The 26619-nt window shown below is 37.0% G+C and overlaps 1 protein-coding gene across 2 annotated transcripts in view; it reads right to left on the bottom strand.

Annotated features, from left to right (window-relative positions):
• The window catches only part of plod2 (procollagen-lysine, 2-oxoglutarate 5-dioxygenase 2), a 36276-nt gene that overhangs the window by 3434 nt on the left and 6223 nt on the right, over window positions 1–26619 (bottom strand). The window contains exons 2-17 of one of the 2 annotated variants that reach the window (XM_008396812.3): window positions 19957–20048; window positions 18343–18479; window positions 16155–16318; window positions 12953–13065; window positions 12796–12859; window positions 12582–12679; window positions 9280–9381; window positions 6725–6850; window positions 6507–6628; window positions 5615–5719; window positions 4626–4751; window positions 3629–3770; window positions 2707–2769; window positions 1069–1182; window positions 770–835; window positions 466–570 (exon numbers count right to left, since the gene is read on the bottom strand). In XM_008396812.3, the coding sequence (XP_008395034.1) occupies window positions 466–570; window positions 770–835; window positions 1069–1182; window positions 2707–2769; window positions 3629–3770; window positions 4626–4751; window positions 5615–5719; window positions 6507–6628; window positions 6725–6850; window positions 9280–9381; window positions 12582–12679; window positions 12796–12859; window positions 12953–13065; window positions 16155–16318; window positions 18343–18479; window positions 19957–20048 (1739 nt within the window). The remainder of the gene's footprint in view (window positions 1–465; window positions 571–769; window positions 836–1068; window positions 1183–2706; window positions 2770–3628; window positions 3771–4625; window positions 4752–5614; window positions 5720–6506; window positions 6629–6724; window positions 6851–9279; window positions 9382–12581; window positions 12680–12795; window positions 12860–12952; window positions 13066–16154; window positions 16319–18342; window positions 18480–19956; window positions 20049–26619) is intronic. The other variant, XM_008396813.3, reaches the window with a different exon arrangement.

The raw sequence follows: 26619 nt of genomic DNA, 5'->3' as shown, positions 1-26619 counted from the left end.
GACTTTTTACATTGCATATAATCATTGCAAAAAGAAAATTGTAGGAATTGACACATTTTGTAAGCATCTTGGGTTTCTGTAGTGTATTATGCTTTTTTGAAAAAAAAAATCCATTTGACCCAGTCATTGTTCAATAACTATTGGCAGTGAGGAATTTGTGGTGAGTGGTGACTGAAATGATTATAGAAACCAAATTATGCCATATCATTTATACAGTGAAACCTTAGAACAGGGTGTACTTTTCTCTTACCATAACTGTAGATGTAGCCATTAAATCAAAAGTTATACATAAGAATAAAAGAAAAGAAGAAAAAAATTGCTTAGAAGCAGAATATTATTTTTAAACACACAAAATGCTTATAAAAAGCAAAAAAGAAATCCCAGAAAACAGTGGCCACAGGCATGCACTAGTATTGCAATACCTTTCACTTTTATGCTCAGGAAGTCTCCACCAACAGTACTGACCTCATGTTTGCCTCCAGACCATAAACCATAATGCTCCATCTCCTCAACTATTTCATCACACGCCTTCTCTGAGAGCACCGGGAACCAGAACACATCTGGACAAGGCTGCAACACACACATGAACACATGCATGGAGTGACTACAGAGGAAAGACTTGATTCACATCTTCACCTGGGGTTGTAGCTGCTGTAATACAATACCCAGACATGCTAAAACCAGATGTTGGGATTTCCAGGCGACATTATGTCACTGTCTTTCTCGCACTCTCAGTCGGTACATGTGAAAGCCACACATAAACACAAACCTCCTCCAACTGGTTCTGAGTGAAAATTTGTGTGTAGTTTGGGTGGATGTACTTCTCCTTCCAGTCCTGCATGCAGAAAGATTTTTAGATAAGCAGACATTTTTTCACGCTGTTTACGGACTTGCATACCTCACAGGGCTAATCACTCTCCCTACCAGCCAGGAACATTTTTTTTTTTGCACTACAGCTTTCTATTGTCTCATATTTCTAATCCTTCCATTACCTCTAATAAGTTTTACAGGTGGCAAAAAATAGATTTCACATGCATGTAAAAATAATGAAAGACCATAATGACTTACCGCAGGGTTTTCAAATATCTGCCACAAGTCGTTGTTGTAACGAGATACGTTGTAATTAGCTGTGGAAATGAGCCTCCCAAACTCATGACGGTTGGTTATGTACATGAATACTCCCTGCAGCAAACAGGGAAATAAATGCTCTTAAATGCCATACAAATGCTGAAGGTGAAAAATCTCTTGATGTCTCACTATTTACAACAGATGTGCGTCTACATAACCATAAAACATGCAGATTTAAAGCTCGGTAAATCCCTTAGTGGTTTTGGCATACGAAAGAGAATAAAAACCGATTTAAGTGTGTCTAAAAACACACTGAAATCATGCTTAACTCTAGGTTCAAGTAGACAGGTGGCATATAAATAATCCGAGATTATTTATTGGTCAGTCTTCTCTGAGTTGCTCTTGTAAGGACAAGACAGAGTCATTAAGGGGTTTGGGGGAGGGGGGAGGAAAGACCAGAAGGGCATCTTGGGATGAAGCAGATCTAGAGAGGACGCTCTAATTTCAGTGATGCATAGGGAGGGTGCTGTGTGGGAGTGGATCTGGACTCACTATCAGACTAGGCTTTGTTAATGTCAGAAATCACAGATTATGGGTCTGTTTGGCAGTCGTGTGGTGCCGAGTTTCCAAATTGCAAATGTCTCGGTTCGTGTTTGCAAAGATGTGATTCAGGCCAAATGCATAAGAAGCGAGGTAAAAGGGTGTGTTGTGTTGGAGCCTAGTCTGAGATCAGTCGGTGTGTTCAGTGGGGGAGGTGCTGCTAACGCGTGATTGGCTTGTAGGGGTAAAGCATCAGAGTAGAGGACTTGCAAAATGACTCTTAAGCCCTTTAAAGTCTATCTAAATCTAAACTGCTTATAAATTTAAACTTTTCACAAACAAAAGGTTCACGTTATTTTCCCCAAAACTGTAAGAATTATTTTTTTGTTGTTGCTTCTTACACTGTGACAGACACTGTAAAAGCATTCAAACCCTTGAACTTTTGCTTATTATTTTTGTTTTTTTTACATTTTTTCATGTTTCATACACAAACGCAGGTCGTATCTTATCTGTTTTTCTTTATGCATAGTTGAGAAATTGAATGAAAATAATGTATTTGTATTGATGCCATCATACTGGAAGATGAACCTTTGCCTCTTACAGCTCTAGACAGATTTTCCTAATTACAATGTATTTACCTCCCTGCAAGTCTCACCAGCTTCCCTGTCTGTGTTTATAAAAAACAAAAAAAAAACAAAAAAACATCCTCACAGCATGTTGCTGCCCACACCACAGAGACCTCTATTTTTCAGGTTGACAGAAATTAATTATGAACTGATTGCACTGGTTTTAAAAATGATGTATTCTTCTCCTTACATGTCACTAATTTGGCAAACTTGTGTGTGGGTTAACCATATGAAATTCCAATTAAATACACTGAAGTTTGCCATTGTAAAATGACAAAATGTGGAAAAAGTTCAAGGGGTCGTAGAACTTTGAGATCGTAGAAAATTCTCGATCTCAATGTTAAATGTTATTGGAACCTGACATTTTAACTTAGCACTACCTACTACAAGAGTCACAATCAATTCATGTCTGAGTGCAATACCATTGAAAATGAAAATATCAGACAGCAGAACAATCAAAGCAAATATTGACCTTTGGGGACCTGAGCATATGGAATGATTCCGGAGAAGGGGAGTCTTTTTCCCTGTGACTGGTCTACAATAAAGGAGAAGCATCATGTAAATAAGGCTGTATCAATTTTGCTCAACAGTAGGAGACAAAGTGACAATTAAAATATGTCCATGTCACACATAGTAGAACTTAGTAGGAGTGAAAACGCGCCCGCATGATCAAAAGAGCAAGATTCCCTCTGAAGCTGATGTTTTTTCGGGGTTAGTATGGGAGGAGTGCATCCAGAGCAGGGCAGTGCTTCAGCTCTGATGAGAGGTGACAAGTAGGTGGCACAGAGCGGAGCCAAGTGAACAGTTTAAAGGTGTTCAGAAAAGAAAAAAAGCAAGAAGCAAGATACGTGTTGTCAGCTGCCAAGCCAAGCATTACAACTGACTGAGATCATGGCAATAATGGTAGCAAAAAACAAAGGATGATGGGATGCAAGTAGAGCAGAGTACCTTAAGGCTCTGTAGACAAACCAAGAACATAGTTGGGTCATGCCTTGGTGACAAATACATTTCAAAACACCTACATACTTCCCTGTTTTTGGTTTCCATTGAGTCACTGACTTTTATTACAAGTTAGATGTGTTGCATTTTCTACTGGCATTATTAAGCCTTCTTGGTATATAAACAAAATCCTTTTCTAATACCTTAACACTTCTGTCACACTATTGCCTAGCTGCCTTGTATTTTTACTATTCCCAGCATGTCATTAAACACTCCAACATTTGCCATTCTACAAAACTGATATTGTAGCATATGCATTTATCTTAAAAAACATTTTCAGATGTGCCAAAATATGTGCCAAGTATAGAAACAGTGTGGCAGAAGCTTATTAATAGCAAAACATATTCATTGTAATATTAAAAATCCTACACACCATTTTTCCCCCACCTTCTTACCATTTCTCTGGAGTTTCTACACAAAGCCATATCTGGGTCCAGTTTCTCCAGAACAAAATGATTCCTTTCTTTAAGTTCATTCCTCAATACAGTTCCCTTGATGAGGTATATGTGCGCCATGAAAGGAATGTTCCACACACCCCTTAAAGCAAAAAGAAACATAAAATATTTCACTTTACTATCTTAAGGGAAGAAAGAGAGTTTGGTGATTTGATTCACTTCATGCATGATTTAGGATTTAACAACTACTGACTTGTAGTAACTATGTGGTTAACAAAGTTGATGTAAGTTATGTGATATTCAAAAGTTTGTTTTCTGTTTTTTTTTTTTTTTGCTTGGGACTGTTTGGTTTGGGATCCAAGTAATGGCATTTTTAGATTATCGTACATATTAATTCCTGCCAAAACTCTTTATCATCCAAATGTCAATTGTTTATATAATCTGCACATAATACAATTACTGTACAATTAGTGTTGCTAATATGGCTGTTGTTTGGCACTAGTATGTTGTGCAGTAGTCTTTTTTTTAAACAGCCATTTTTTAAAATGCCAGCAAGCTCATCTTAGGCTACACACATTATGTTGACAAACGGAGTCTAATCAATCTGTTCTTACGCCTTTACAAAGAGAGTTACAGTGAGAATGATACTGTAACAGTTGTCTAGCAGAACAGCAAAGCAATTTTCTGTCATGAAAAACACAGAACATATTACGTTGTCCTGAGTAGCAATGGAAGGTGAGTTAAGTGTAACACAGCACTATGTAGAATATGTAACAAATGTGCACTTTAAAGGTGAACGTTCAAGTATTTGCACTGATTCCAATGAGCTACTGGACTTGTGTTGCTATGTATCGCTAATAGTGGCTAAAAATGTTGTCAAAACGCTGAGATGCATTTGATAGGAGTTACATCAACACTCGGAGATTAAAACATGCATGCTGTGTTTAAAAAGATGAAAAAAAAAGAAACGTTGTTCAGTGGTATACGCTTGACTCACACTCGTTTCCTTTGTACAATGTCAACATAATCCTCAGATCGTGCATAGTAGCCATCCAGACTCAAGGCTCCCCAGAAATTTGACCAGAGCTTGCCGTGACGAGTGACAAGTGGTCCAATGACTTTTCTGTGGAGGCAAAGTGGAAAAAACGGATAAAACTAGACCACCGTCTAATGTACAGATTCCCTTTAAAAACCTGCCGGAGCTGAGCAATTAACTTTTGCTTGAAATAACTGCCAATTCAGTAACAAATCCCATAAACATTTAATGGAAACCAGGCCCACTTACTATGCTTGATTGAATTAAAATGATTCCCATGCCTTGCCTCTGGTTGTTCTAAAAATGTTTCACTGTGTCACATTTTGGAGGGGAAGTGCTTTGACAAATCTTATTATTAATGAAAATATTCTAAATGTATTGTGAAATATTGTTTTGTTACAGCTTAATAAAAAAAAGATACACCAAAATTGTTTTAATTTAAATTAGGTAGTCGTATGTTCTACGACAGACTCGTGCAAAGCGCATTCTCTATTCTTTTTTTTTTTCCCCAACAGCCCCAGTGCCAGGAGAAAATTCCCATGGTGCCTTTAAATATCCTAGAAAGTCTCTCGCCTTGCATGCTTCCAGTCGGTAACAAAAGCCACAGTGACATCCAGTTTATGGGAAGGTTTCTTCACAATCATACGCTGCAGATGGGGAAAAAGGGTTTGCGTGTTTTTTGTTGTTGTTTTTTGTATGTGTGTGTTTTTTTTTTTTAGGTATTTCCAAGTAGCATTTTAGGACTAGTGCGCCCGACTCCATCTGTTTCTATGAGGCAGGGCAAAAATACTGGAACACAAAGCAACCTTTTTAAAACTTGAATTAACTTGGCTGTAATGTTCTTGTGGGTTTGCCACTTTAGGAATGAATCCCACACTTCAGCACGCTGACGTTACAGCTAACTTCTGTAACTTCTGGTATGACTCCTGTTTCAGCTGCTGTGTGAGTACCTGTTTTGTTCAATGAGGAGCTTCAGCGTTTGCCGGTTGGTGAGCATGACATCGGAATCTATGCTGAAGTAGTAGCCACATGAAGCATCTTTGCGGCAAAGATCCCTGATAAAATAAACACGGAACATTGTCAAACATCTCTTCTTTTAATGCATAAGAGAATTTTAAGCACATAGTCTGAGTATCTTTAAGCTTTATGTAGATGATGAATTATATAGAACATTGGTTGTATATTTCATACTTAAGTGTCATCTATCCAGGTAAATGCAGAGAGCATGAATTGTTTATAGTGGGATTCAATTGATTTTGTCTTTCAGACTGGAGATGTTAAGAAACATACATTTAATATATTTAATTTAAACGTATTGAAGATATTTTAACTAGAGATGCACCGATAGATTAACTTTTAAACAAACTACAGGAGGATTGGAAACTCAAAAAAATATTTTTCCAGTCATAACAATGTATGTTAGCATTAGACAGGTTGTGCTCATAGTGCGGGAGTTGTTATTTAAACGGGAAATGCAATTTCCATGTAAGGGAATAAAATTCCATGTAAGGGAAAAAAAAATGCAATTTCCATATAAGCTGTACATTCAGGCAACTATAGTAAAAAACTAAACCTGTGAATGGTTGAGAATCCTTTTTCCTTTTTCTCTAATTTTTCAGTTTGGATAATTTCATAACTGACTTTTTGTGTACAAAAAATGCTGTCTTTTTAATTACAGTTCTTGAAGAAAAGCTTGTGCTGGCAGGTGAGATTTGGTGCATCAGTAGCTTAAATACAAAGGTTTTTCAGAGCTATTCCATTATGAACTGGTTACCTCAATCTTGTTTTGTTTTTCAAGCACAAGATTCTGAAAGATATTTGACTTAGAGGAAGCGGACATACATTCCCATGTTCCTGGCTTCTCCTTGGCTCAAATTTTCCTCTGGTCCCACAACTTTGAAGCTCTTGAACACATCCCTATTCTCCTCCCAGAACCTCTGAATGTGCTTCTCGTGATAAACCTCCTGGGCAGGGAGCCAATATTAACAGATTATTGGGAGGGATTTGAACTGCAGTAATGTAGAAAAAGAAAACCCCAAAAAGCAGCTGCACACACTCACGTTGTTATGAACAAAGAGTTTCAGTTTATCTTTTGGATAGTCTAGAGTGAGCAGTCGCTGGAAGAATTCAGGGAGGAATGGAGTTGGCTGTTCAATGAACACTCCGACCAGCACGTCTGGATACTCCTGTTTGGATAAAAGGAAAGATAAATCATTTCTGCTTTAAACAGCTAATCAGAGTGATGCAACACTGTTTCAAATAAATCAAGAATATTTACAGTTCGCTTCAAACGTACAGATATATAAACATTATGGCTCTGCAGATGTCGCCAACATCGCAAAGCACTAAGTAATGCTTCAACAGAATAGCCTTACTTAGTGCTATTCTTTGCATTGCATGCTTTTCTCCTACACTCAAGCCCAAGTGATGATTGAAGGCACATAAAAGACTCACGAAATGACACTGTGGACATGCTATACATAGATGGGAATAAAAGAGGACACAGAGATGAGGAAAGACTTTCCCATGATACTCTGCTTAGCCCACACGGGCCAGTCTGGACTTGTGATCGTCTTGACCAGTTCACAGCAAAAGGTCTGGGCCAGGGATAAAATGCCTCCTTTGCCGAACCGTCTAATTTGCACGTTCCGCAATGACTGTATTTCAGGCACAGGAAAGGAACCTCAAACATCAAGCCAACACAAGCTTAAATTGTTACACCAGGACTGTGGATAGGGCCGACCAATAAAGAAGAAAAGGTCGCATTGACAGACTGGAGCATTTACAATAAGGTTTAACATGAAGCAGACCCAGAAATTGGGCTTATCTGGATGGCTAGTCTTTGTTGGTGGGTTAAGACGTCCAGTGTCTTTGCAGGGCCAAAGGTTCAAAGTTAAAGTTCGTAAAAGCCACACAGGACTGTCAGTGGACTGAGTTCACCCGAGTAGAAAGGCACAGTGTAGACACAGTTGGAACAGTGTTCCCACGTGACCCGATGTCCTGGTCGTCTCTGTCCCAAACAAACAAAGAGACACAGCGGAATGATATGTCTTCTCAGACTATTTTACTTCAGCAAACATTTCTGCATTCATTGTGAAAGGTCAGCTGGAGGCTTTTTATGTGCCTCAGTTAGTGTGAATGTACTTTTAAAAGTTTAAAACATTTGTAGCCACTGGACATTCTCACATTTGTGACAGGGTAACTGCAAACTCCAGTCTATTTTATTGGTATTTTATATAAAGAAAAACACAAACAAATAAACAAACAAAACAAGGCAAGCAGTGCATACTTGTAAAGAGGATAGGAAATTATATATTTTTCCTTTTTTTTTTTTTCTCAAATCTGAAAGTTGCGTTCAACCCTCCCTTGTCAATTGGTTTTTAGAGCTGCAAGTATTTTGGGGTATTTCTCCAGCATCGTTGCACATTCAGAGACTGAAATCTTTGTCAATTTTCCTTGCAAATTAGCTCAGTGTCAGAAACCGCAAGCTACTGTCTTGGTGGGTTTGTGGTGGCATGAAATTTATAGTCAACATGTGCAGAATTCGCTGAGAATAAACACATTTTTCTCATTTTACGCATTTAGTTCCATTGTTTAAATCTAAACCCAGGTTCAAAATTCCCACAACTTTCTCCTGGACCTTTTCCTGTATTGTTCTACATATTTTTCTACTGCATTTTAATAAACCCACGAGGCCTTTACAAAAAAGCTGCATTTCCACTGAGACTAGAATTAATAATTGTAGTCTCCAAGGTAATTGGTAGAAGTGAAATTTTGCAGGAATATCAGAGTAAAGTGTCCTGAATACAAATGCAAGCCATGTTTAAATTCACTTAGAATTATATGCAATTTTGCATTGGACCATCACAGAAAATTCCTAAAGCAACATTGACATTTGTGGTTGAAATGAGAAAGGTGAATGATTTTTTTTTTTTTCAAACGCAAAGTCCTGATGTTATTAAACTGTGAAGAAAAACTTACAAAAACAAAGCAATAGATAAATAAAAAAGAAATCGGTGATAGATTCCAAGCTCAATGCCCAGAGTGACAAATTTGATAACATTCTTCACAGATTGCAGCACACTGCCTGAGAAGCTTCCGAAAGCCTGCCAGTCTTGCCCAACTCCAGCCTAGACTGACAAATTTTCAGCATGACCGCTATAACTCACTATTGTGGAAAAAAGCCGGATTGCGGAGCCCACTAAAAGGCAGGCTGGTCAACAGTGACTCCCCTTTAAATGAGCACTTCTCAAAACCTCAGAAACCATATCCTGCACCACAGCCATGCAATGCTTCCCTTTTCTCCAGAGTGGATCACATCACGTTTGTGCGCCTTAAAAATGTCCAAAAACGTATGAGGCTATTATTGCAGGAGAGAAGGCCAAACTGACAGCCTCACTTATCTGTTGAAAGAAGACAAACCGAGCTCTGCTCCGTCTGTCTAGACGGTTACCCGGAGCTAGACGGCTCGTACTGGAAATACAAGAAACTGTTTCATCTTTTCCTTACTTCACCAAAAATTAAACGTAAAAAAAAAAAAAGTTTCCATGGCAACAGTTTTAGAAAGAACAAGCATTACAAACAGATGGAAAAGTGCTAAATGTGAATCACTTACATGTAACTGAGACAAATCCATAAGATCGTCATCACAGTGGCTGCACCCATGTTCATAATTCCATGAGTTGGGGACATAGTTCCCCAGGTAGTTCAAGTACATCTGTGGAAAGAACAAAGTCAGTGTATAATGGTTATTTATTTTCTATTCTAGACTTCTATTCAGCAAAAGTGGTCAAAATTAGTGGTGCAACAAAACGATTGGTTTAGAAATCAGAGAATGTTCAGTAATTCATGTAATGGACAAATCTGTGTATTTTGATTACTGTAATAAAAGTAACTGGAATACAACATTTCAAATATTGGTGCCAAGTATACATGACTAGCTCATATGTTGTTGTTTTTTTCATCTCAATTAACATTTTATTGATTTTCTTGTTTTAAGTTGTGTTAATATTATTTTCATTTGAGCCTCCTCTATGTCAGTCTTGTAAAATGAGAAAAAGACATTCTAGTTTTGTTTTTCAATTAAATAAATCCAAAGCGAAACACTTATGTACAGAAAATGAAATTAGGTCATTAGTGACAAGAAGTCAAGCCACCACCAATATTGATTTTAAAACAATCTATTTCACCAATGAGTTGGTTTGTATTACTCTAATACATGAAGCATTGTGTAAACAAAAGCAAGTAGACTTTAGAAAAGTAAGAAATATGTTTGGTAACATTTTTTTTATCTTTTTGTAACAATATTTCTCAGCAATATGTCTCATAATATTGGAAACCCTGTTTATTCCCCTATACATTGTGCCATATAAGTAAGAGACATGCACTGGATTGAACATTTATCTAAAAAAAAAAAAAAAAAAACTTGAGTGTTTGGTAAAAAAAAAAAAAAGTATTTCAAATTCTGACCACTGCAAAACTTTTTCAAGTGGTATCCTAATATTTTTTAAATTATTTACTAAATATCCTGATCTCATTAACTGCTGCTGAGTGCTTGGATATTTATCTTAACAAAAGCATTTTGTATAAGAGTATCTAATTTACTTTGCTAATTTCCCCATGCTAAAGTAAACATATAATCTTCTTGCAACCAGAATGAGCTGCAGATGATTAAACATGAGGTAGTATTTAAATATATGCCAGTTATTCAACTGTCCAGTCCTAGAAAGGCATGGATTTAGTGCTCTACCATTAAGCGCTTCAGCTCCAGCTGGTATGACATTTTGGGGAAAATGACTCAATAAATTGGTGGGTTTCGTTCAAAGCTCGTGTGGTCATTAGTGGAAAAAGATTGTGATGAGTTAAAGGACGGGAAATATCAGACTAAACTTCCGCAGAACTGCAGCATTATCTTACAGACATCCTGTTAACTTACTGACTCTCTTGGACTGATAACTGAATGATGGCATTGAGCAAATGAGAAACACATGGTCAGGAGCATTAGCAAGCAACCTTGACATGGATGAGAAGCCAACTATGGCGAGGGTCATCTGGCAAGTATCCAGTAGGCTGCATTTTTTTTTCCACTCATTGTGGGGGAATGTATCAAGTGAAATACACTATTCATCATGAGTGGTTACTGTGAAAGACATAAAGGACTAGGGTAAAAAGAAATCCATCTAACATCAAGGTATACCAGTTGTGGTTTCAAAACCACCAAAAGTTCTCATTATACTGTTCCTAGAGTTTTACATTCCTTACGGTAAGTTGCCAGACAGACTAAAATATTTCCTGGTTTTATGGAGCATAGAGCAATGTAGTGCTGCTCCTCCCCAACTTGTTGCTGCACAGGTGGTTAGGTGGCTGAATGAAACAGCTAAACCTTTCCCTCACTTAGAAGAAAGACAAAATCTTCTCTCTGGAAATATCTCCAGGTGTGAATAATGACCATCTTTAAAACCTAAACTGGTTTGAACCTTATTTTCCTATCTTATGTGTTCCATCAGGGCTGCACAGTGGCGCAGTTGGTAGAGCTGTTGCCTTGCAGCAAGAAGGTTCTGGGTTCGATTCCCGGTCTTTCTGCATAGAGTTTGCATGTTCTCCCTGTGCATGCGTGGGTTTTCTCCGGGTACTCCGGCTTCCTCCCACAGTCCAAAAAAACATAACTGTCAGATTAATTGGTCTCTCTAAATTGTCCCTAGGTGTGAGTGTGTGTGCATGGTTGTTTGTCCTGTGTGTCTCTGTGTTGCCCTGTGACAGACTGGCGACCTGTCCAGGGTGTACCCCGCCTCTCGCCCGGAACGTTAGCTGGAGATAGGCAACCCTCCCGACCTCACAGAGGGACAAGGGTGTAAGAAAATGGATGGATGGATGTGTTCCATCATACTTATTTCCTTACATGTTCTCCATTCATAATTGCCACATTCTGTTAGTATTGCCTCAGTTAGTTATATGCACACAGTCTACTACAAACAGTAAATAGACTGAACATTTATAGCATCACTTTGACCAAAGCGCTTTAGTGCAAGTGCCACATTCACTTAGTCGAATTAGCTAACATGCACAAACACAAATAGGCAACTTGGTGTGAAGAGGCTTGCCCAAATGCAAACCAATTGCATCTGGCATAGGGGGAGCTGGAATTAAACTCATAACTTTACAATTGCAGGGTAACTACTCGTTCCACAGAGTCATAGCTGCCTCAAGGTGAAATAAAGCACTGTTAAAAGTGCATTCGCTGAACATAGTAATACATAATTTCACAAAAGAAGAAATAAACAAACAAACAAACAAAAAAACAGCTTACATTCCACATACTCAAAGTAAATACTGGTTTAGAATGAAATAGCACAACTATGTGAAAAACTACGATTTTGTTTTATAAATAGTAAAATGTATCTAACAAGAGTTGAATCATTAAAAAGAAAGTCTAGCCAGTAAGGCACCTTAAACTTTGATGTGGTTTTAAACCCTTTTGTTTTTTAAAACCACAACTTCTTCAGTCTTTATTCAGACAGCTTGACTAATTACACAGTTAATATCAAGTAGTTATAATGTTACTCTATAAAAAACAAAGGATAAAAATATGTATGCATGTCCTGTTTAATCAACAACTTTAAAGTTACCACAAAATTTACCAGGTGGTAATTCAAAATGTTTGATTTAGCAAATGGTTAACAAGGAAACAAACAATAAATGTTAAAGATGTTATTTTTATAACTAAAAATAATTATGTGATACATTATCTGAGTAGCAGCAGAAATAACTGTTGCTTTTTATTGTCTGACTGTTAAAGAAAAAAAGTTGGATAATGATAGACATTTTGCATACTTTTGGGGTTGCTTGGAAACTAAAATATTCTTAAAGAGATTGCAAGCCCATTCCCACTTGTACCAAAGGGCAGAGCTTCATACTCACTTTAGTGTTTCCATTTCCATGGACGACAACAGGCAAAGAATTGTACGCTGTGTTTCTTACTCGCACTCTGTCGGTTCCAAACTTAAGAAGCACCTCATCTGCCAAAAAACATAAAGACCACCAGATTTCAAGGTCAGATTTGATGTCAATATGACGTTAGTTCACCAAGAACTAAGTCTTCTCACTAGCTCAGTTAATACTAATAATTACTTACCAACAGCCCCGTTCAGATTCTGGAAAATCTGGCACTTGTGGTCCAGAGTCATGTTCAGAGATTCCTGTAAGATGTGAACATAAAAATGTACTAGGTGTCCAAAACATTTCTTTTGAAAAATGCCAATACAAAAACAAAAAAAAAAACAACGACCTACTCGTTTCAATGGATCCAGGTAAATCTTAGTGTAAAAGAGCTGGTCGTCATCATTGTCGTGGAGATCCCACTGTGAAACTATTCTGTTTACATACGGGGCATAGCCAATTATACCTGCAAATAAATGAACAGTGTGAAATGCATACCAACGTGTAAATGATATGGTGAGAGATGTTTACACAACTGGCAGGCTGCTGGGTGGCTGGCTGGCTTAACAGCCTCCAACTTCATCCGAGGAAGCCATGACGCCTTAAACAAAGTGTGATTTTTGGCAATTATCTGAGGCACACATAAACACAGGGCAGGGACGTTTTCTTTTCCACAGAAAGTAAAAGCGGTTTGCAAAAAGCTGCAATCCATTTGTTGTGACCATCTTACATCACACACTTAAACTCTAAATGTACATTCTCATGGTATACTCCTCTCTAACTTGAGCTCCTTTTTCTTCTCTCACTCTGTCGCTCAAGGACAGCAACCACAGTAACAGATTGCAGGGTTTAGCTATGTTGCTGGTGTGTGTCGTTTTATATCCCATCATTGGGGAAAAACCTCAGACACTGTAAACAAGTCAATGGACAGACATGACATAATATAAATGGTAGGAACGAGGGAAGAAAGTTCAAAGCAAAATCATCAATTTTATGCAGATTATATTGTTGGTATGTGGTTCATTTTACAGATCCTGGGAAAGTGCAGTGAACAGTCTGCCTTAGTCTTCCTATCCTTTAGAGCGAAAAAGACACAATGATCCTCTGATCCCTCTAAAATATTCCTTCTGCAAAATACCAAAAAGACATGAACAATGTAGCATGAAACTTCTGGATTTAATTGAACACGGTAATAGATTATTATGCTGAATTTACTCCAATTCAAATGTTCCATCTTTAATTAGCTTTATCCTGGAATTCCCAGACATGATCAGAGTTTTTGGGATGTTTATTAAGGCATTATTTTTTTGATGCCTTGATAATACTTTGCATTACAGCAGCTCAAGGCACTCAAATCCTGATCTATGTCAGTGCTCTAATGTTGTCTGAAACTAATTACAAGAAATGTTGTAGTGGAATGTACCAAATAGTGTGGTGTACATGTCTGCAGTCTGCAACCTTCCTGAGCATTTCCAGCAAATCCCAAAAGTGCTAGACCAAACTGTGATCCAATAGAGGTCATTGGAGAACAGTGAACTTATTGCGCTGCACAAGAAGAACAGTATGAGATTAACTGAGCTTTGCAACTTAATCATCATGCTGGCAAGATGAGTTTAACTAGTGTGAAATCTATGATGTAAAAAATTGGAAGAACAGTATGTAAAATTGAGACTTGGCACTGGAAAACATTTTGTCTGACAAAACTTTGCTTTATATCGAGGAGCAAAATGAAAGTGACCTGAAGTGACCTTCTTGCTCTTCTGTTTAAATATTCACAGTCTAACACCAATACGGAATCTCTCCATCTCAACTCCTCCATCCCCAGAGTACTACACTCTCTGTGGCACAACTGTGCATGTCCAAATGCTATAAAACTTTCTTCACTGGTCACTTGGGCGGTAGCCGTAGGAACACAAACAAAACCTGCAATTTCATGCAAACTGTGGCACAACTCAGGGGCCCAAGACAAATCCACATGTCAAGTCAATGACAATGAACGCAAAAAGCAGTCTCTGATCAGTCTGAGACAGCAAGGCTCCACTATGGGAGGTCGCACCAAATTGATGACCACAGGGAAAGGAGCAGTCCAATGCTCCAGAGAATTGGAAACGATGGGGTTTAGGTCAGCCACAAATAAGCTTTTGCTTTGTTGCAAAATGTTTTACCTACGTAGATTTTTTAAGTCTCCATGATGCACCATTTGCAATTACTTTTAGAAAGCATCCCGACATGTAACCGTAATTACGTTTAATGGACCACTGGGAGGATAACAGCTAAAAAAAGATGTCTAAGCATAAGGTTAAACTTTGGGCAAATTTCCTCCTCCCACATTCTGCTCACCATAGACAGGAAATACTTCACAATCCAAGTTTACTTGGAAAATATACTCAAATTTTACACCAGGAATTAGCAATAAAGATCCTGGGGTTTTCTATTTTAAAACTAACACATGCTAATTACTATTCCTTTTTGGTGCTGCTACACTCTTTGCACCGAATACTAGAACAGTGTGATTAGCCCACTGAATTCCAGAAAGAGGCCTGCAAGTCCTCAGAGTTCAACAGCTAATGGTGGAATGTGTTACATCCAGAGAACTGGGGTGAGTAAGTGGTTTTAACCTGTGTAATCCAGCATTACTTCAATTTTCTACGCATGCATAGAGTAGACTGCAATAAAATCTTCTGCAAATGTTAGACATAGTGTAAAGTGTGGTTAAACACAGGTATCAAATTGGGGGTGGTTTAGGAGTTATTGTACCCTAAAGACATAATATAGATGGAAACCCACATATTTAAAGCTCTGTGTGGAATCCCTGTACTTATACTATGGAAATACATCTATATTAGTATGTAAAAGACTGTTATAAGCTCAGACAGACAGTTTAAATAGCTACATAAACAAGCAGTGATCCCAGTGTTTGTTGCACTCGTCTAGATTATGCCTTCAGGTAAAGTGCTGAGACACTGTTTGCCCCTTTACAGGTTTAATTAGCTTTTTTGCATCACATCTTCAAACCAATGCTAAAACCATACAAAAACGCCTTAGTAGAAACTTAAAACAAATTTCAAATGGTGAATTGATGTTAACTATCCAATGTTAGCTGTCCAGACGAACCTAGCCCTATGTGAAAATGCATGTATCAAGTTTCCATTTGAGCAAAATTCTGTTTTGAAATATCTGTTATCTCAGTGGTGCATAAAAAAAGAACAAACTTTATTTGATGTGGTACATGTTATAAAAAGCTATTTATGTGTTAAAAATATCTGGCAGAAAGAATTTAATGCATGACTTGAGATACATATTTCATTGACAACTTTTACTGATATCATTACGCATTTTTACAGAACATCTGCTAATATTTGACAATAAACAAATAGAAATTTGAGAAATGTGATTGTCTCACTTTTGTGCTAGTCAATGAATATATTTTAGGTGCAACGTTAGTTTGTAAGATTTCTGTGGGTGAGTTTTACAGTGTGAACAGCAATGATCAGGCTTCCAACAGCAATCAAAACACTTCAGCCCTTAAAGACAAACTGAACTTTTGGAACCCACCTCCAGAGTTGAGGTAGCGCTTGCCACTTCGGACTAAAGGGTACTTGTCAGCTAGCCTCTTATCTGGCCATATCACTCCCTCTGCAGCAAACAGCACTTTGTGATTGGCTTGTTGGAACTTCCTGAGAATCTCCTCTGGTCCCCCAGCGAAGATAAGGTCATAACTTAGGGGGGGAGCAAAGAAGATACAATATAACAGATTGTTAGCCTTTTATTTATCCTGGAGGAGCAGTTTTGTCTTCAACATATTTCACTGAGTTTGACACAGAGTATAGGCTTTCATTTGTCTTGGACTAATAGAAATCTGAATGTAAGCAAAGCATAGCACAGCGTTTGTGTTTGGTAAGACTGTATGAGAATTGGAACCATGGCACTGCCTGTGCAGTGCCATGGTTCCAAATGGGGTTTATTTTTCCAGACATTAACACACACAAAACAACATAATTATCGGATCTTAAAGTATCAGTAATTTAATTTATTTGGTGCTTTTATTAGTTTGGCGTGTGCAGTTGGTCTTTAGAGCTAAATTGTGAGAATTTCACAAGAGTCATTGACTGTAGCTTCTTCAATTAATGGGAGCTTTTATTCTGCTCGTGTGACAGCACGAGTTTGAAAGCTTGAGAGCATATTCAGCTTGTATGTGGGTCTAAAAATAGTGCAGTATGTGGCCCATTTAAAGAAGATGGCAGGAAAAGTAAAGGTTGAGCCACGAGAGGAAGCCTGACGTAGGCGAGGAAGTTGAAAAGTTTTGCTGACATCTGGCAGACACATGTTCATATAAAGATCCCTTGCGACTTGTTAAATCATAAATCACGTACTTATCCCGTTAACATAGGTCTGCTCTCCATAAAACCATTCAAGATTGTGTCTGAGAATTACACGGAAATAAATTCAAGACAAGTCTAGCTTGGAAATCTCAAATTTCCATTTATAAGTATTTTATTATATTGCTTTTCAGGCTGCCTGTAGTGTTTACCAAAATGAGAGCGTCTGTAATGGAACTAAAAAGACTAAATAATATCATATGATTGTGAAGGATATGTTAAACGATTTTAACACTGAATTGAGTGATGAGTTAGCCAGCAGCAAGGGGAGCAGCAATGCTAAACATGGAGCTCTTTATTTATCATGGCAGAGGGGCAGTGCGATATCTGCCTAAAGGAATTTCATGCCACATTTTTTATAGGATAAATAATTGTATAACCATGTATCATTTTCCTTCCACTTCCCAAACATAAAAGATGTTGTGCTTTTCCATCTCTGACAGTAACAATGCAATGTTGAAGTTTGAGGCTGTAACTTTACAAGATGTAAAAACGTTATAGGGAATTAATCATTTTGCTAGGCATAGTAATGCAAAAGACATTCAGTAATAGGTTTAAGTCTGAAATGATGCTGCTTGACAAGTGTTTGTAGTCTTTTCTATTCATTTCAGAAACTATGCATGTTCTGAATCGCATTTCTTTACAATAAAAAACTGATAAGTTAATTCATACTTAACTTTATAGGTGACTGAATCGTAAAACAAGATGCAAGGTCGAATCAGTACCTGCCAAAACACTCCTGGTGGGCCAGGAGGATTTCAAATATAAAAACACACTGAATTACTTGTAATCCTCTGACATTTCCAAGTAGTTTATTAGACCACAACTGCTTCTTTTAAAAGAGAGAAAATTACTCTCTAACAACCTGCTTCAAGGTGCTATGACCTGCAATTATGACTAAAATTATACATTTAAGACGTCACTGTAAATATTCTTTTTTGCTCTATTTAAAGATAAAGACTTGTGCAAAGTATTTATTTTAAATCCCCTCGCTTTACCCACGGAAGTATTTTCCATCCGTGTTAAAAGTTTACAGTTCAGCTACCTGTATTTGAGAATCGTTCTCCTCACGTATAATAATGCCCGTTTCTGAATGTTTGATTGGTGTTTTTGCTTCAACAAAAACACCTTTCACTAAGAAGTTCTGGCTTTCAAATCTGTTATTACAGCACATGGTGGTTAGCATTTGCACCAGGCTGCAAAAAGTGCTTTGGCTCCCTTTTTTGGTTGGAAGTTAAATGTAGATCAAATGAAAGGTAAATCAAACTAACGTTTGTAAAGTAACAAAACAAACTCAAAGCCAAGTATGTCATATGTTACAATAAAAAGACTGATGCAAAACATTAGTTTGGCTCATAACATACCTATCCACAAACAAAACGACAAGATCTTCCTGAGCAGCCAGATTCTCCATGGCCTCCTTCAGTAGTCTGACTTTTTGCCCTCCACCAATAGAACGACCAACATCACCGCCTTTCCACATCTCTCCCATTCCCAAGACCTGATGCAGACAAAAAAGACAGACTGTGAACTGGCTGAACACATAAAGTTTGTTTGTGGAAATGTCCATTTACATCTACATCTAAGCAGCCATAAGTCTCCTAATTGGAAAACCTCTGAAGGAGTCGACCCCATGTTTCTAAGTCATACGTCAGAGAGCTGGAAGGAACATTTCACTAATTCCTATTTATAAATGCTACCAAAAAACCATGTACATGTATCCATGTACATTTTTAATGGGGAGATTTATTTCATGTGTGTTTTTGCTGATGAACAATGGATATAAAAGGTCTACCCACACCTCTTGAATTACCATGTTTCTGTGATGTTAAAAACATTAGACCTTTTAGAACAACACGTCTAATTCAACTGGAAAAAAAAATAACTCTAAGAGGGAAAATATGAATATGTAGATTACACCCCTAATCTACATTTTGATTCAATTCCAATCTTCTTGTATGCACTTCTGTCATCAGAAGCAGAACTAAATCTCAGAGATGATCTGTGAAAGAATCCCCTGGAGAGGGCGAGGGACGAGAGATGTGATCAGAATCTGACAGATTTGGAGAGTCTTTATATAACAGTGGACAAATACTGCTGAGTTAATGAATGGAACACCTACGGAAGAAGACTGAATAGTGATTCTGGGTGAAAATGTGGAGAAGTATTAGTTTAAGATATGTAAAACAAAGCAACTAGGTTTTTGCACCATTTCAACCTCCACATTATTATATCACTATTTTACCTCAAACATCTGTCTTTTAGTTAATGTTTGAAATCTGGAGTTATTTATAAAAAAGATGATGACAATTAAGACAGGAGGTAGACTTTCATAACCTTCAGTAAAATGTATACTGGTTATGGACCAAAGTCTTAAGTAACTTGATAGAGAAATATTAAAAGCAGCTTGTCAACATAATAACTTTTAAATTAATATTAATAATAATTTTCATTAAGCCCACATTTATGTGTTTTTTATTTATATGTTTGATGAAATTCTAATTTTAAATGAAGAGTTAAACAATTATCATTTAATCACAATTAAGGGTGAAGTGAATTATAGAAAAAAAATAAGAAGTCAAAAAATAATCTAATTTACTTAAAATGACAACATAATTAAGACACCAATATAGTTATATTCTCTGGTTCTGTAACCTGATTACTGAAGATTTGAGATTAGTTTTAGAATCAAACTACAGTAAAAGTACTGCATATAGGGGCGCATGAGGTTAGCAGTGCAGACATGTCCCCACCAACCTCCAAGCTAAGAACAAACAAAATGGTTTCTTCTAACCACAAAAGTCAATTATGGAGCTACATCATGGAGTTTCCTGCACATCTGTGTTTCCTTTAACAGGCTCAATTGATTCTGGCAACTGTGTGTGGAAAACATTTTCCTGCAGAGTGTGTGTTAGTTCTGTATAATTACAAACAATACGAATGTTTGGGCATGGATTTAGTAAATGAGATGCTCTTACCTTCACAGTGTAGTTGAAATAACTGGCGGTCTGCATAAAGCGCTGGAAGCCATCTGTTTCCTTAGTTGCCACAGTTAAAACTACCAGCTTTTCTGAAATGGACACAACTTTGGTTAAAATTCATGACATATTTTTTTGGCTGCTAAATTATAGGGATGAAGGGATATGTCCATACACAGGGAAACTACAACATATAAAGTTGTAAAAAAAAAAAAAAATTGGCTGGAGTTAAAACATATCCGCAAACATTTATTTTCCTAAGCTTAAATATAAGTATTGAGATTCCCTCTGCTATCCTGTGAAGCATGTCCCTTGTAAACCTCAAACCTATGTCAACATACTGTTGACCATTTGGTGTAGCAGTCTGAACCTATGTCTTGATTTAGGAATGACTGTTGTAATTTTAATTTCATTTAAAAACAGTGGCACATTTTCAAACACAGACTCAATTATCTATTTCCTCTTGGGATAGAGAGGTTCCCAGAAACCTCAGGGACATTCCCAGTTGCCTTGAGTGCTGAAGTTTGAGGTTTTAGAACGGGTTAGCCAAACACACATTTTCACCAGTAGTCTAATGTAACACTAGAAAGAGGAAGAGTTTTTTTGAATAACCTCCAAACCTTGAATGGAAGGTTTGGTGAGAAAATTTCCAACATCTCTACATCTTGTTCATCAGATGTTATTACTGCACGGAGGGAGAAGACTAATTTGCTCCTGGCAGACAGTAGAAGTCTGCTAAACATGAGCTAATCTTCAGAGAGGGCAACAAAAACTTATTGGCCCATTAAAACAGTTTTATAAGACTACTTGAAAACGAAAAGCAAATCTGACCTTTATTTAATAGACAGCATGTTACATCAACCACTTGTAAATCATTTATGAGTCAATGGGACATTAAACTGGTTATGAATCAAGTCTGAAAGAGAATCCCCCTGTGTCTTTTAAAAGTCTTTAACAGAGCTAATTGAAATGACATTTTGAGCCTCATCATAGCTAAAGAGCAAGTACAACCCTCATTGATAATAATGCATTTTACACTGATGAGGCATTACAATATGACCACCTGGCTGATAGTGTGCTGGTTCTCTTCTGACACCCATGTTAACCCTTCAAGGAATGGACTTTTCTACTACCCTGAATGTATGATGCATTATATGACACCATGATGTTAGAGGCAGAATGTATTTGCAAGTTGTGAGGTTGAGCCTCTTTAGATTGGACTTTATTATCCTGCATAGTCCATAGATGTTTGGTGTAATTGAGACCTAGTGAGTTTTGGAGGCCGAGTAAACACCTCAAACCAGTTGCTGTGATCATTCGCTTTCAGGATGAGAACATCATCCTGATTTTTATAGGTCCATGGTCCAATTCTAATAATCATGTGCTCACAGCTGGCACTTCCAGCAGTGGAAAGGGGTCAGCATAGACACCCTGACTGGTCCGAAGCTGTGTAGCACAAAACATATCAAAATGTGATCTGCCAGGGTTTAAAAAGCTTTTCTATCAGAATCTGTTCAACTTCTTCCAAATTAGAGCTAAACTACACCAGCAGTTGGATCAGAAGACATGGTTCAAACTTCATTGCCCACTTGCAACAAAAGAGCCTTGGCCTCTGTTTCTTTCTTCAACCACTTCCAATAGGTATTGTAGGTAACACTGCAAAATGGGAAGAACTTCACTTATAGAGATTCTGTAATCCAGTCCATCCCAATATAAAAAGTGTAAAGATTTGTGGAACTCAAAAATCTTTACACTTGAATATTTTCTTCCAGCTTCAAACACATCAACTTTAAGAACAAAATGTTCACTTGCAGCATGCTATATCCCCCTCCTTAGCAGACAGTATAATGGAGAGATAATCTGTTATTCACGCCTGTCTTTAGTTACAATGTTATGCCTGATCATCTTGTGCCTAATCCGCGGTTAGGCACAAGATAATTGTTACTTTCTGTCCTAGTATTACAATACATTATCCCAAAAAAGGCAGTTCAGAAGACCATTGGTTTTACCACCAGGAATAAAATGTAACCTATTGTGAGCAACATGCATTCCCTGTTCCAATTCTAAGTGTGAAGAAAGACTTGAGCAAAGCACTGCCAAGGAGATAATGTCCCTTAGGAAACACATTTTCCTACAACTGTGTAAAACAGCAGGAGCTGTTTTACAGAAATGTAAAACGATTCCATTCATCAATTACAGGCCTCTATTTCCCCTAACAGTTAAATCTACACCCATGGTCAAATATTTCTAATGTATGTTAAAGGAAATAAAATCAACTAACACATCACTTTTATATATAGAATAACTATTAAGGTTCATCCTTCCTTTATGTTTCTACTGTATTGTGTAGTCACATGCTCACTATTAAATCCTTGAGCAATTCCTTATTGATGATACTTTTTTTGACTTATTAGTGCTTACTGTCTATCACAGTACTTGCTTCTGTTGATATACTTCTTAGAAGGTGATCACGGATTCTCAATTACGTTAAGATCCAAAAAGTTTCTTGGAGGTAGTTTAAAATCTTACGACATTGTTATCAATGTTTATTTAACGCCTACAGTTTCAATTTACAAAAAAAAAAAAATCTGATAATTGCCAAATGTTTCTGGACTTTTGAAATAAGTTACTCTCGGTGAACATTATTTAACTCTGGTCAAGGAGCTATTTCTTAGAATTATGAGTAAAACGACTACCTTGGATAAGCATCAAATCCACGCATGGACAATAGCAGAATGTGCTGCTGTTGGCTCAACACTTTGTAGAGTTAATGTTATCCTGTCCAAAAATATTATTTTCAAAATATCCCACCTTGTAACAAAAGTCATTCAGTGACTCATTGGTGTTTTTCTTGGACATAAGATTTTTTTTCTTTGCCACATGTCTTGTCTCAAGGCCAAGTCTGAGAAAAAAATAATAATATGTGAAAATATATTTAATGTTGAAGCAACAAAGCTACATTTTCATCTGATTACTTTGAACAAATAGTTTGACATTTTTAACATTCACAAAGAGCCAAACAATGAGAGGTTCTACTTCAGCAAAGACACTGAATACTAAAAACAGCTTGCAGTGACATGCTGTTTATGAGTATTTCATAAACTACATTTATGAAATACTCATCATGTCACCAAGATATTTCCCAGTAGCAAAAAAGAGAAAGAAAAAAAGCACATATAACATCACTAACAACCCCTTTAACATTTCCCTGAACTTATAGAATCACACCTTTTAGTCTTTCATAAACATAAAGGCCAAATGAATGCATTCAAATATGCAAGCTCCCATGAAAGTACACCCTAAACACCCTGAAGTGCACACTGTCTCGGATTTAAAAGAGACGAGGAAAAACGTAGGGTTCTGGCCTTACATGAACTACTCAGACAGTTTGCCTGTGGTTTCTCCATACACAACTGGTGGAAAAAATGTGTCATCTACTGCAAATAATATCGGAAAATCTTTGTTGTATATCAAGATGACCGTGTGTGAAGAGATCACAGCATAGTAAGCAAATACATTTTTACTCCTATTGCATCAAATCAAATCTAAATTCTGCTTGTAAAAGAAAAGTCTCACATCTCAAACAACTGTAACAGCTAACTACATACACTCATCAAAAGTTCGCTTTTCCAGACCATCGGTATCTGTATTCAAAACAACACTTGAAGGAGTTGACAAGTAGGAAATTTCTGTTTTCTATAACAGTATATGTTAAATCAAGTCAAACACAGCATGACTTTCTATGGGTAACTTGACAAAACAATACATAAAATCTCCCTAACAGACAATAAGTGCTACTACTATGTTTCTGATTATTGTTTGAGAGGTCAGGCTTTTGTCCTACGGCTATCTGCATGAAAAGAGGAGTTTTCTTTCACTTTTTTAATCAAACAAAGTGTTAAACAACCATGTTCTAGAAAATTCTAATTAATAACATTGGTAAACAATAGGCTAGTTTTAACTGTCATTTTAGTAACCAATGTCAGAAAAATATTACACTGTTTAAATGTGGTTTCTACAATACTTGAGTTCACACTAATCACTAACAGACTTCTCCGCAACTCTGGACACAATATAAAAAAAACTGACGTCGTCTATTCATCAGCTGAATGTACATTTCTAAGGTGACATGACACATAATACAGTATATTCACTAAAGCCAAAGTGCAGCTTCTTGTCTGGCACAATGAGTGGAACATTGCCTACTACTATAGGCATGCGTATGTGTTTTTAAGTGTATTCATCAGTAGCAATACAAAAAAAAACTAAACAGCTTGTGACCCTCCAGATACTGGAGATCTTATGGCTATTTCAGTTTAAGGTTATTGTTTCTCTTTATTTATTTTGGAGAAACAATCTTGACTTTCTTATATGTCTTGGCCAAATTGAGCTTAAAATTAAAAATCAAGCTCTGTTCAAGTCAACCAAACGTTTTTAACCATATAGACATCCTCATGAAGACATATTTTTATTCCTAATTACAATTTCTTGCTGTTAAATGGAACACCATCTTTGTTCCTGCCTTATGTCATCAAACACCCTTTCTGCACCAAGTTATCTTTAATCTACTCCTTGTACTCCTCCTCCCAAAAACATAATAATGTAAGTATTTCTAGTATTTCTTCAGCGGTGAGTGAATAAGAAAGACACAATTTACCTTAAGACACTACCCTCACAACTGTGTTCACTCCAGATTAAGTACCAATATGTAATAAACTAGGAATTAAATAATGTTCTTTTGAATCACAAACACCCAAAAATGCCAGATGTCTCAAATTGTTCTCTTGGGGACTTCTAACTCCTCTTTTCATGACAGTGTTTTCCACACCAGTTTTTGAGTCCTACTCAAGTATTTGAATAACTGTATGTAGAGATATATTGTAACGCTTCATTGTTTTTGCTTAGACACAGACAAAGAAAGTTTAGCAAATCAAATTATGTTACATTTTTCAACTGAAATCTCATCTTCCGCAAATTGTTCAATTCTTTGAAGTGTTTTGTTTTTTTGGGGGTTTTTTGTCGTAGACTGACAAATGTTAAAGCACAGTTGAGATCCAGACATCATCAGCAAACAAGGGAGCTTCTCATGAAGCTGGTATTTTAGAGGACGAGTGTCCAGTCAGAATAAACAGCATTCTCTCCTGACAGTGCTGTTTGAACAGCCCAGGAGGAGAGGAATGTAGAGCAAACGGAGCTACTGAATTTCTTCACCAAGAAAGGCATAGACTCTCTAAGCAATTTTTTCCTTTGCACAATTTTTGTGGCCCACGTTTGGTTGCGATGTTTGGCTAAACTTTCACACTTCAGTGAGCAGAAGTCCTGATTTACTCGGTAGAGAATAACTTAGGTATACGTTTCTTTTCAAAAGGGAAACCATCGAGGGAGAGTATCTCAAAAGAGTAACAGGATTTATTTGTTGGGGCTTCTGAGCGCAAACTGCTGCTCTATTTTGGGCATTCAAACAAAAGAAGGTTTTTACTCCAAGAGTCACTAAAACTCTCAGTTCAGGGGAAATACAAGCGATTTCAGGAACTTTGATACCATTCCTGTGATCAATGTAAGTCAGATCATCAGTGCCCTCTTTGTGTTTGTATTTCTTCAAAACACAAATCAGAAAATGGGAAATTTTCCCAATCTCAGGAGATTGCGCCATCTCTTGAGATAGATAACTCATCAATAATTGTTTATGTTTTTAGCTAAAAGAGGAAAAAGAGAATAAGCATATTTGTGTGAAATATTAAGAGAACTTTGCAAAACTAACATAAAACTCAAAGAAGTTAGATTAAGGTATTTGGAAGTGAGTTTAGCACATTGCAGTAATTTAGTCAAATAAGAAAAGAAGGGAAAAACATAAAGACATCCTATTTATAATGTTCTTTTAATGTTGCCCTAATGCACAAAATTATCATGAAATTTTAGGCACACTCTGAACCCACAGAAAAAATAATAATATTTTCAATTACATGTGTGAAACCACAGGCACTTTAGCCTTAGGATGTGGCATGCCTCTCTAAAATATTTTGCCAAAAACAATTTTTGTCACGTCAGAGAAAATATTGCGTCAAGAATAGCTCGGAATCCTACAAAAGCAGCTTTGATGTTTGCTTCAGGTGGCGTGCCAGCAGTTATGATGGCCATTTTCTTTAGACCATTAAGTTTCCAATTACTGAGATAATCCTCACTCATAAATTAGCATTGCACATTATGAGGCAGATTTACCAAACGATACAATTTAGTAACTGTTAACAAGTCATAAATAAAGTGTGTGGGAGTGTTAATTTTAGTGGGCGAGGGCCTGAAACTGCACCTGATACACTCCAATTTCATTTTATTTTTGAAATAACCAAAAATAAATACCTTGTCTGTTGTGATGAACCAGCTGTAGGGTAGCAGAGAGGAGCAGGAAGGGTGTGAGCAACACAAAGACTTTATCTGTTGCTTATCTGTCATAGTGATAGTTTTAACACATTAAAGCTGCATAATGCAGCTTTAAGAAATTTAGCTGCAGTTTTGGTTTGGTTCAATTTTTGGCTTTTGTTCAATTTCAAATGACATACACAGACCTGATTGCTGCCTAAGCTATAGAATAAAAAAAATCCATTTAAACAACCCACACCATAACCCAATGTAAAAGAAAAAAAGAAAACATTGAGAACAGATCAG

Source organism: Poecilia reticulata, chromosome 20, assembly GCF_904066995.2.
Source record: "Poecilia reticulata chromosome 20, P_reticulata-male-v2, whole genome shotgun sequence".
Lineage (NCBI taxonomy): Eukaryota > Metazoa > Chordata > Actinopteri > Cyprinodontiformes > Poeciliidae > Poecilia > Poecilia reticulata.
This window is presented reverse-complemented; position numbering and strand designations above follow the sequence as displayed.